At 42.0% G+C, this 12732-nt stretch overlaps 1 protein-coding gene across 4 annotated transcripts in view; it reads right to left on the reverse strand.

Annotated features, from left to right (window-relative positions):
* The window catches only part of SUMF1 (sulfatase modifying factor 1), a 110805-nt gene that overhangs the window by 43510 nt on the left and 54563 nt on the right, over window positions 1–12732 (reverse strand). For all 4 annotated transcript variants that reach the window (XM_010365738.2, XM_010365731.1, XM_030921684.1 and 1 more), the window contains exons 5-7: window positions 11643–11765; window positions 10765–10879; window positions 1624–1737 (exon numbers count right to left, since the gene is read on the reverse strand). In XM_010365738.2, coding sequence (XP_010364040.1) covers window positions 1624–1737; window positions 10765–10879; window positions 11643–11765 — 352 coding nt within the window. The remainder of the gene's footprint in view (window positions 1–1623; window positions 1738–10764; window positions 10880–11642; window positions 11766–12732) is intronic.

Below are 12732 nucleotides of genomic sequence, written 5' to 3' on the forward strand. Positions count from 1 at the left end.
TAGAGTATGAATTGTCTAAGGATTTGGGGTTTAGTTTTCAAAACTGCTAAATTATATCCCAGTCAAATGAGGAAGCAAAGGAGGCCACTGGGACAAAGAGAAACCTAAAATGAGAACAATTTCATTAGAGCAAGGGCAACATCCAGGATAAAGCCTAGGATTGGTAAAAAGAAAAATGTGAATTTTTCTGTAAATCCTTAGAAGAAACACAAGTAGTTCTAAAACTGAAAGCTAACAAGCACTCAGCTCCACACCAGATGGTCACATAGATACATTCACAACTTGCCAGCATTCTAAGGCCTTGTGCACTCCCTTCCAAGCATGCAGATGCTTTTATCTGAGAGGAAAAAAATTCTACTTCTGATTCTGACAGCAAATGGCAAGTCACATCTTGCCAGTAGAGAAGGACATCTCCCAACCACAAACCCACCTAAAATTTTACAACCTTATTTTCATTTTGACCACTACTTCCACCAGCCCCGCTGCAAATTAAAAGAAACTGAGGAGGGATGACAGTTTCTGAAGAACTCAGCATTTTTATCTGCACCCCCCCAAAAGTAGATCTGTTTCTCTAGATTATTCATGAGCAGCCCATGTGTTATTCTGTGCAGAAAAATTAAGCATATCAAACAACTTTATTCCTGTATTCTGAAAAATGAACCTCAGGCAGAGTCTATTTCTTCAATTGCTCTATAATCCTATATTGAGAAAATATTTAAGAATTAATTTTCTTTATCATTACCCTTTGAGCCTTTTCAAAAGGTTCAGGTTTAAAGTTAAGCACATCAAGTACCCAGTCTAGCTAGTTTGGTTATAAATATCCATTCCTGGAACTGACTTATGAATGGCTACTTTGCTAGAGATGGGATTTTACATGATATTTTCCCCCCAATCTGTTCACACCATAAAAAATATTCAGAGATGTTCTTTTTAAAGGAAGCACTTTCCACACACATGCCCATGTAGTGTCTCAATTTGTATACATTCTGCTGGGATAGTTTGGTTTTAGAGGCAGGGTAGTATACTATTTGCATTCAACATTTTTCACATGCCAGAATAAGTAAAACTTAGACAAACATGGTTGTCTTCTGTTCCCAAGGTATAAGGTGCATTGGCCTGACATACTAAGAGGAATTAATCACTAAATGACACAACTTCCTGCTTCAATGTTTAACCAGAAAACACCCCTTCTCATTCTCTCCAAACAATGCTGCTGAATCAAAATTTCAACCCATCAGAACTCAGGCAACTAGAGGCATGATAAATACCATCTAACAGATCTTAATAGTTAATAATAAAACAGTAATAAACTTTATAATTATTTATATATCACGCTTTGATCAAATTTATGAGACTGAATACAATTTCTAAAGTTATAGGCAAATTTCCTCAAATAGTTATCACCATCACAATCCAGGAAAAGATAAGATGCTCACAGACATTTTTACAAAATGCTCTAAGGTTGAAATAAGAAACATGTGCTTAACATCCCTTTAGGGAAATCCCAAGATTAATTTCCAGAGTAAGTAAATATCCTTTGGAAATACATGAAAGTCTGGCTGCAGATTGCCCAGAGGACGGATGTTACCATTCCAAGATACATGCTCTGCGAATAATACTCACCGGGTTAAGCGTTTCTTCAACAGAATGATGAACGGTCCACCAGTCTGAAGTCCATTCCCATGCATTCCCCACTATGTTGTATAAGCCATAACCATTGGGAGGGAAGGCATCAACCTAAAAATAGAGAAAAGAAAAATGCTGTCAAACTATTCACCTGGTTTAGAAAAAGTCTTCAGTGCAGAAATGCAACAAGAGCTTTAATTTCAGAGTATGAATACTGATTTTTATTCCAATAGTCAAAGTACAATTCGGCCAACATAAAGACAAAGAAAGGGGCATTTTTTTTTTTTTTTGGCTTTGAGCTCTAAGAGAATTCAGAAACCTAAAGAGAGTTCATATTAAATGGCATGAAAGTCAGACAAATTATTCCTAATAGAGTTACTAATATTATCATAAATTAAAAATTTGTATCAAGCATTGGGTGAGTAGTGGGAGGATAGAAGATACTTAGACTTTAAAAATCATTCACAAATCCCATTGGACCCAATATGAGTCTTGCCATCAGAGCTCAACTTTCCTGGCCACAAAATGTCTTTCAGCACTGAGAAACCCCAAGTCAGTCAGCTCTGTCCTCTCCACAAGTTTCTGCCAACTCATCATCTTATCTTAAGCCTCAAAACTTAAGGGGATTTGTTTTTATAAAGAAAATGTGAATTCATTATCAAATATATTGGTAATAGAGGGGTTTCAGCCTCTGAAACCTGAGTCTGAGGCAAAGTGTATGCGTTCTTCAGCAGAAAATTATACATTTCAAAGGTAGGTCAGACAGTGCCACATAATACTGTCACAAACACAGGACCAAAGTGTAGAGTTTTTATAAAAGCAGGGAGAGCAAGAGAAAAAAAAAATCTAACTGAACAATAGTAAATACAGAATAGTTTTGCTGGCTTAATGGCTTAACATTTTTCCCAACATTTTAAAATGGAAATTCTCAAACATAAAGGAAAATTTCATTTTTAAAATGAAAAATATATATACATATATCAAGTAATCCTTGGGGGTTTAACAATCTTTTTGTAAATCCATGCTTTTTCCATACTAAATGAAGTAGAATGGAAGGAATGAATAAACTAAAATTCATTCCATGTGGCTTCAGATGGTTTCACATCTACACATGAATATGGAAGCATCTGATGCTTGGGCAATTCAGAGCACTCCAATCAAAGTCACGAAGCTAGTGTGAAAAGAACTTAATCTGGATGAGTTGGAAAGCTGAAAATTCTCACCACACTGCTTCCAAAATCAGCAATCATTATGGAAACAGCAGTACTTATTCATTGGTTCATTCAGTAATTTCATGCACAGTGACTAAAGACAGGGAAGGCTTCAATGACAAATAATGAATGACCTCAACTAGTTTAATGAGGGAGAAAAAAAGAATATGCCCAAAACTCAAAATCTAATTCTGAAAGGCAGAATGGGATGAGTAGCGTAAGAGAGGGAAATAAAATGTCAGAGAAATTCACAAGAGGGAGAAATTTCTGGCTGAAGGCATTCTCCTTTACAAAAGTAGAGTTGTCTGGGCAGATTTCGAATAGGGCTCAGAGTTCAAAAGAGAAAGAAGAGGCCACAGACATAAACAACTTTTTCAACAGTTTGGAGATGATCCAAAAAAACATGGTAGAGTAATAGCTGGAAGGAGTACGAAGGAAAAGAAGAAATTCAGTTATTTTAGGAAGAAAAGGAAAGGAGCCAGGGGAGCAAGTGCAGTTAAAAGATGAAACATGCCAGGTACAGTGGCTCATGCCTGTAATCCTAGCACTTTGAGAGGTCAAGGTGAGTGGATCACCTGGGGTTAGGAGTTCAAGACTAGCCTGGCCAACATTGTGAAACCCTGTCTCTATTAAAAATACAAAAAAAAATTAGCCAGGCAGGTGCATGGCCCATGCCTGTTATCCCAGCTACCCAGGAGGCTGAGGTAGGAGAATTGCTTGAACCCAGGAGGTGGAGGTTACACTGAGTCAAGATGGCACCACTGCACTCCAGGCTGGGTGACACAGCGAGATTGCGTCTCAAACAAACAAACAAAAACAGATGAAACACACACTGGAGGAAGGAATCATTTTCCAGACTCAAAGAGCACAGGTGGAAGTGCTCTCAAATCTCAGGTCCTATCTGTGCACCAACACTATTTTTTTTTTTTTTTTAGACAGGGTCTTGCTCTGTCGCCCAGACTGGAGTACAGTGATGCAATCACAGTTCACTGCAGTGTCAACTTCCCAGGCTCAAGCAATCCTCCCAGCTCAGCCTCCTGAGTAGCTGGGACCACAGGTGTGCACGACCACACCCGACTCATTTTTGGAATTTTTTGTAGAGATAGGGTCTCCCCATGTTGCCCAGGCTGGTCTTGAACTCCTAGGCTCAAACAAATCTCTTGTCTCAGCCTCCCGAAGTGCTGGGATTATAAGCATGAGGCACCAGACCCAGTGACACCAACAGTTAACAGCTAACATTAGGCAAGCAACTTAACCTATATTTCGTCTGTAAAATGGGAAAAATAATAGTACCTACTCAAGGGTTTGGGTATTTTTTTCTTTACCCACCTTAAATAATTTGATGTTTAAGTGAGGTAGAATGTGGAGGTCACCACCCCTAAAATTACCATACGTGAGTATGCCACTAAGGAAAATAAAAATTTTAACTGCCTGCTGTTAAACCAATCCACTAACTAAAGCTTCCTCTCAGGAGCCTCAAAAGCAAACAAATGTATATGAGAATACTCCTGGCACATTTTCAGATGAATGAGTTGATATGCATTAAAGCCAAAACTAATCATTGTGTAACAAGCAGCATAGCAAAATGTAAATTCTTTAGGCTCACTGGGGTCAAAATAGTTTGCTCAGTATAAAATCAGATCTAGCTGGGTCTGGTGGCTCATGCCAGTAATCCCAGCACTTTGGGAGGTTGAGGAAGAAGGATAGCTTGAGGCCAGGAGTTCAAGACCAACCTAGGAAACACAATGAGACCCCATCTTCATTAAAAAAAAATTTTTTTTTGGAGATGGAGTCTCTGTCACCCAGGCTGGAGTACAATGGCCTGATCTCAGTTCACTGCAATCTCTGCCTCCTGGGTTCAAGTGATTCTCCTGCCTCAGTCTCCTGAGTAGCTGGGATTACAGGTGCACGCTGCCACGCCCGGCTAATTTTTTTGTATTTTAGTAGAGACGGGGTTTCACTGCGTTTCCCAGTCTGGTCTCTAAATCCTGAGTTCAGGCAATCCACCTGCCTCGGCCTCCCAAAGTGCTGGGATTACAGGCATGAGCCACCGTGCCTGGCCCCACCAAAATTTTTAAATTAACTGGGCATGGTGGTGTGCACCTGTAGTCCCAACTACTTGGGAGGCCCCAGGAGGCTGAGGTTGCAGCAAGCTGTGATCATGCCACTGCACTCCAACCTGGGCAACAGAGCAGGACCCTGTTTCAAATAAATAAAATCAGACCTGAAATAATAAATACATGAAATATCAGGTCAGGGAGCTATTTCCCTGTAGTCCATTTCATCATCAAAGTTAAATTCCTGCTCCAATTGACCAGAGCATGTGGACACAAAAGAGCAGCTTAGGTGGACTTGAGATACTACGTGTAAATGATTTCCATAAGATAGAGATCTCATTAAGTCTCATTCTAAACACAGATGGCAGCTGTCTCTCTCTGGCTGGCTTGCTTGCTTTCTCCTCTAGTCCTGTTTGTCAAATTGGTTCCTTTAGGACTCCCAGTAAATGTTCTAATTTGTTTTAGTAACTTCCATGGCAACTTCTTCAGGTTAATTTCCTACGCACATGCTGAACTTCCAGTTAAATATTCCAATTCTAAACATCTGTAGAGTGTCCTTATTTCATACTGAACAATGTGTTTTTTGAAAAGGTACACTGATTTTAAAAGAGTAAATGGCTCTATATTCCTTGGTAGCTCGTGTAATTAAATAGAAAAGAAACTCTGTAGCTGCAAGTGCTGTCAAATATGCATAACTGTCCAAGAAAACCTTGTCATGGCCTTTTGCTAAAATGAACAGGCACTTATATCATTTGTTTGGTTCATCAAAAATGCTTATCACAGGCCAGGCGCAGTGGCTCATGCCTGTAATCCCAGCACTTTGGGAGGCTGAGGCAGGTGGATTGCCTGAGCTCAGGATTCGGAGACCAGACTGGGAAACACGGTGAAACCCCGTCTCTACTAAAGCACAAAAAAATTAGCCAGGCGTGGCAGCGTGCACCTGTAATCCCAGCTATTCAGGAGGCTGAGACAGGAGAATCGCTTGAACCCAGGAGGTGGAGATTGGAGTGAGCCAAGATCACGCTACTGCACTCCAGCCTCGGCAAGAGTAAGACTCCATCTCAAAAAAAAATAAAAAGAAAAGAAATGATTATCACTGTCTTGTCCAAATGAGGGCCATGAAGGCCATCGCCTGTGTCTTTGGAACGGAGCTCACCCATCTTTCAGGACCAACTGATCCTGTTCAACTGCTCATCACACGGACCCTCCTGCACTTTGGCTCTCAAAGCGCTTATTTGAATATTTGCTACTAGGACAACTAACAATTGCATCTACAGCTCCACCCAGGCCCATACCTAGGCTTCAAGCTGTACTGCAGCTGCCTTGCTTGTCACACCCTGGCATGCATGAGGGGGATCCAGCCTGCTAAGGCCCTTTTCCTGCCAGCATCTCTAGTGTGTCCACTGCCTAAGAAGGCCGAATATGGGCCTGGTGGCCCAGTGCCATCCATTTTCAGGGTCAGATGCATCCACAGGTCAGTTGTTATACACTCCTTAGCAGATTCTGACTTTAATGGCTACTGTCCTGCTGTCTGTAACAACCAATACCTTTCCTGGGGTCTAATGAGCATCCACAGCAGGCACCTTCACTGACATTCTGTGCATCCTGCAGTACCACTTCTGCTGAACCAAAAGTAGCTCGCTGGGCACCTTCATTCCACACCCAGCTCCATACCAGCAAGCCGGGCTTCCTACCCATTTAAAGTTTGAGAAAAGGTTGAGATCATTTTTTTCCCCAAGACCTCTAATCAGTCACTTTTTCTAATAAAATGATTCGCCTGCAATAGTAGCTCATTCTAAGGGAAACGTCAGAGGAAACAGCTACTAGGTTTGATAAGTCATTTGCCGCTACCAAATAATGCATCCATTTCCCATGAGTTTGTGTTGGTTTATTACATATGCAACTCACATATATGGAATTTTATACACATATGCACTCATATACTTATTTAAGGGACAAACAAACACTCTCATGCAGTATTTTGTTTCTTATATTAATTCCACCCTAAGAAGTATAATGCTTTATTTATTTATTTATTCATTCATTCATTCATTCATTCATTCGATACAGAATCTCACTCTGTCGTCCAAGTTAGAGTGCAGTGGCGCGATCTCGGCTCACTGCAACCTTCACCTCCAGGGTTCAGACAATTCTCCTACCTCAGTCTCCACATAGCTGGGATTACAGGTGCCCGCCACCATGCCTGGTTAATTTTTACATTATTACTAGAGGCAGGATTTCATCACGTTGGCCAGGCTGGTCTTGAACTCCTGACCTCAGGTGATCAACCAGCCTCAGCCTTCCAAAGTGCTGGGATTACAGGTATGAGCCATGGTGCCTGGGCCAGAACTATAATGTTTTAACTACTATAGCTCAAAATAATCTTTCATTTCTGTTAGGTCAAGTGTCTCTTTGTTCTTCATCTTTTCTAAAAATCTCTTGTTCTTTCCCTACTGCTTGTTTAGTTTTTCAGTTGAAATCTTGGAATCACTTGGTGATGTTTTCAATAGCTTGTCTGTGTCACACTTAGAAATAAATTTTTATCCCTGCACTTTGGGAGGTCAAGGCGGGTGGATCACCTGAGGTCAGGAGTTTGAGACCAGCCTGGCCAAGACAATGAAACCCCATCTCTACTAAAAATACAAAAAATTAGCCGGGCTTGGTGGTAGGCGTCTGTAATCCCAGCTACTTGGGAAGCTGAGGTGGAAGAACTGCTTGAACCTGGGAGGTGGAGGTTGCAGTGAGCCAAGATCGTGCCACTGCGCTGCAGCCTGGGCAACAAGAGTGAAACTCCATCTCAAAAAAAGAAAAAGAAAAAGAAAAAAAATTTGGAAGAACAATTACTGCATGAAACAAAAATACAAATTTTTTTTAAATGACTACTGTTAGAAGGGTTGTTGGAAGAAAATTATTCTCTGTAACAACAAACCTAGTAAAGGGCTATTTCTCCACCACAAGATTTCCTTTCTCACAGTGTTAAGAAAAAATAAAAATGTGTTTGCTATGCTGTGAATAATGGTGTCCCCTCGAAAATTCATATTGAGACTTAATCCCCAATGCAACAGAATTAACTTGGTTTCTCTTTTTTTGTTTTGTTTGTTTGTTTGTTTGTTTTGAGACAGAGTCTTGGTCTGTCACCCAGGCTGGAGTGCAGTGGCACAATCTCGGCTCACTGCAACCTCCGCCTCCTGGGTTCCAATGATTCTCCTGCCTTAGCCTCCCGAGTAGCTGGGATTACAGGTGCCTGCCACCACACCTGACTAATGTTTGTATTATTACAAAAGACAGGGTTTTGCCGTGTTGGCCAGGCTAGTCTCAAACTCCTGACCTCAAGTAATACACCTGCCTCGGCCTCCCAAAGTGCTGGGATTATACACGTGAACCATTGTGCCCCATTGGGGATTAACTTAATCCTCAATGCAAGTATGGCCTCTGAGGGTGTGATGAAATCATGAGGGCTCCTCCCTCATGAGTGGGAATAGCACCATTATAAAAGAGCTCAAGGTTGAAGGGAGTGTTCTTTTGTCCTTCTTTTGCCTTCTGCCAGGTGAGGACACAGCGTTAGTCCCCTTTGGCAGATACAGTCAACCCAATCATACTGGTGCCTTGGTCTTGGACTTCCCAGCCTCCAGAACTGTAAGAAATAAATGTCTGTTGTTTATAAATTATCCAGTCTGTGGTATTTTGTTACAGCAGCACAACAGGACTAAGACACTCTTTAACATGGCTTTATGAGTGTATGATTATGCCAACAAAAGGACGGTGAGAAAGGAACTCTTGTACACCCATAGAGGAAACCATGCCCCAAGCGTTCTGCAAAATAATTCTACCATATATCTGAAACTCTTCCCAAGAAAGTTTTCTAACCTTTGACTCAATTATTTTACTGCTGGGAATCTATCTTTAAAAAATCATCAAGGCTGGGCGCGGTGGCTCAAGCCTGTAATCCCAGCACTTTGGGAGGCCGAGACGGGCGGATCACGAGGTCAGGAGATCGAGACCATCCTGGCTAACACGGTGAAACCCCGTCTCTACTAAAAAAATACAAAAAACTAGCCGGGCGAGGTGGCGGGCGCCTGTAGTCCCAGCTACTCGGGAGGCTGAGGCAGGAGAATGGCGTAAACCCGGGAGGCGGAGCTTGCAGTGAGCTGAGATCCGGCCACTGCACTCCAGCCTGGGTGACAGAGCGAGACTCCGTCTCAAAAAAAAAATAAAATAAAATAAAATAAAAAATAAAAAATCATCAAAGGGCCGGGTGCAGTGGCTCATGCCTATAATCCCAACACTTTGGGCGGCTGAGGCGGGAGGATCACCTGAAGTCAGAAGTTCAAGACCAGCCTGGCCAACATGGTGAAACCCTGTCTCTAATAAAAATACAAAAATTAGCCAGGCGTGATGGTGTGCACCTGTCATCCCAGCTACTTGGGAGGTTGAAATGGGAGAATTGCTTGAACCCAGGAGACAGAGGTTGCAGTGACCCAAGATTACACCACTGCACTACAGCCGGGGTGACAGAGTGAGACTCTGTTTCAAAAATAAATAAATAAACAGATAGATAATTAAGCAAATAAAATGGCTCAAGGTTGAAGTGAGTGCTCTTTTGCCCGTCTTCTGCCTTCTGCCAGGAGAGCTCCTTCTGGTGGATGCAGCCAACATCAATCATGCTGGTGCCTTGGTCTTGGACTTCTGAGCCTCCAGAATTGTGAGAAATAAATTTCTGTTGTTTACAAATTATCCAGTCTGTGGTATTTTCTTACAGCAGCACAAAGGCACTAAGACTAAGTCATGGCTTTATGAGTATATGATTATGCCAACAAAAGAACGGTGAGAAAAGAACTCTTATACACCATACACCCACAGAGGAAAACATGCCCCAAGCGTTCTGGAAAACAATTTGGCCATATATCTGAAACTCTTACCAAGAAAGTTTTCTAGCCTTTGACTGAATTATTTCACTGCTGGGAATCTATCTTTCAAAAATCATCAAAGATATAGGTTAATATTTATGTACAAGATGTTCACTGTGGAAAAAAAAAAACAGAAATAACCTGTTTCTGATAAATACATTGGGGTTTATTTATATGATAGGTTACCCAGCTGCTGAAAGACAATGTATTTGTGGCATACTGCTAATGACAGATGAAACGTTTCTGATATAGTCCCTGCCTATAATTTAAAACTATTTAAAATAGTAGGATTTTAAATACTGTATCCAGTCTGACCTAAATGCAATATGTAAAAAAATATGATACATATACACCAGAAACACATATGCTGGCAAATATGGTAGTTAAGAGCGTGGGCTTTGGAAACAAACCAACCTGGTTCAAATTCCAGCTGTGCTGCTTTCCAGCTGTGTAACCTTGAACAAGTTAGTTAACCTCTCTGTGCCTCAGAATGATCACCTGGAAAATGGGGATAATAGTACCTACCTTACAGAGTTGAATGGACAGTAAATGAGACAATTCATGCAAATGCCTTAGCACAATGCCTGGCACGTTGCAAACACTCAACAACTACAAGCCATTATTAGCATCATCAACACAGAGAACAAATGGGGAAGAAATGCACCGATATGCTAACAGAGGTTATTTCTGGGTGGTAGAATTCCAGGTCAGTTTAGCTTTCTCCTTTATAGTCTTCTTGTTTTTCCAAATATTCTACAATAAGTATTATGGAATTAGAAAAGAAAATCCATTATACAAAAAGAACATCTGATTAATTATTAGTATTTACTACGTGCAACAGTGAATGCATACACGAAGGGAACACCATGTGAGTCAGAAAATGAGCAATGCCTTTCACCCATGTCTACTGGGAGCCGCAGTTCTCAGCAGCTGCCACCCTCCTGCAGAGGTCTCATTACTCACGGGCGCAGTTCCTTGGAAGCCGTCCTCGCCAGTGTTGGTCACCGGAAACTCGCCCTGCCAAATGTTGGCATAATGCTGGCCTTTGGGCTGCAGTTTGTTGCCCCAGGGGAAAAGTCTGTCAGAAGAGACACAGGCATCAGCCTGTCAAACAGGCACAGGTTTTGGATTAAAGTCAACAGAAGGGATGCAATGAAAAAGAGAACATTGCTCACTTGTTCTGAGTGAGCCTTTTAAAATATATATATAAATAAACAAAGCTTTTAATCAGGATTTATTTTCAATTTCCTTATAACTTCTCATGTCATGTCCACAACAGCCTCAGTCTTGCCCAGGTACTCAGGAGGCCTGAAATCACAAAACTAAAAGAAGGACTTATAGAAAGCGGGAGAGTAGACCTCACTTTGGACTTATACGGTAGCGTGATCAGGCACCACCACACCACACTTTTTTATGAAGCCTGGGCTATTTTAAGGAGCCTTTCCTAGAAGATGTGAACCCAACATGAGTTTTCTGTCTCATGGCTCTAGAAGCAGAGAAATACCGCTGCTTCAGGAGATGCCCAAAATAAGAAAATGCTAAAAGCAAGGCAGTCTGCCAAGAAGCTCTAAACAGTGATATGTAACTCAAGGGGGTTGAATTGCTAGGACTTGCTTTGGGGCTGCAGGGAGCCCACTTGGCCAGACACTTGGTTTAGGGGTGATAAAAGATTTGTGAACCATTCTCCAGTGTCTTCTAAGTAATTTTGTGGAAAAATAAGAAAAAGAATTATTGTCATTGCTAACTTTCTAACCAAAGTAAGTTCCATGGAGTTTTTTGTTGTTTGTTTGTTTGTTCAAATGATCAACATATTGTCAGGCAAGATGAGACCCTCTAAGTACCTATTGTGCAGGCCTCCCCGACAGCTGTATTCCCACTCGGCTTCCGTGGGCAGCCGCTTCCCTGCCCACGTGCAGTAGGCAACCGCATCATTCCAGGAGACATGGAGAACTGGATGATCCGGCCTGGTGAACAGCAAAAGTAGAATGAAAAGCAGCACCAACCACAACAGGAAGCAGGAACTGGCTTCAGCAAAGTGCCCATAATCCCCCTCATTTCAATCTGTGACACTGAGGTCATCCTGGTCCTGAAGTCAAACCCCAGCCATGCTACATCTGTCACACTCCACCAAGGGTTTCTGACAACCCAGGCTCCAAAATGGATTACAGTTCCACTGGGAGCTAGACTGAAAACATTTCTTCACTTTGTAGGCTTGGACTCCCACAGAATTTCATTGCTATGGCAGACGCAGAGATACTCCAGCTGCTAGGAGGGCCATCAGCAGAAGCTTCTAGCTCCTTTGGGGTTTAGCAGAGCTGAGAGCCATCTCAGAGCCACCAGTGACTAACCAACCACAGCAGGGGCATACAGACCCAGCCATTTCAGCCTACAGTGGCTCAACCTAAGGGCCACATACACCCTACAGGCCCCTGTATTGGATGGAGCTTGGTTGGACCTGCATTGTGGCTTTGATTTTTCCCTCTGCCTGGTCCTGCTCTGGCCACCTCCTTTCCACAGGTGTGGAGCCCTAACATTCTGCATCCTAAACTCTATCTCAGCCTCTGTTTCCACAGAACCCACCCCGTGACCCTTGGCTTTCAATTCTGTGTTTTTCTACTTTTCCTCTACAGGTGGCCAGTCTTTTTCTCCTGAGGGTATAAAGGGTGTGGAAGCTTGGTTAAAAAAAAAAAAAAAAAAAAAAAAAAAAAAAAAAACAGAGAAAAAGGGGATAGACTCACTCACCCAGCACTAGATGGCTTTGGATGAATTCCCTGCTCACTTTTTTTAAAGTGGGCTACACATTCCTAGTCCATTCCTTATACACCTTTCAATTCCCCACAGTAATTACACCAGGCCTTTCATTTATTCTTTCAACAAACATCTACTGAGTACCTATCACGTGTCAGTCACTGTTTCCCAGCACAGCCAAGA

This window comes from Rhinopithecus roxellana, chromosome 1 (genome assembly GCF_007565055.1).
Source record: "Rhinopithecus roxellana isolate Shanxi Qingling chromosome 1, ASM756505v1, whole genome shotgun sequence".
NCBI lineage: Eukaryota > Metazoa > Chordata > Mammalia > Primates > Cercopithecidae > Rhinopithecus > Rhinopithecus roxellana.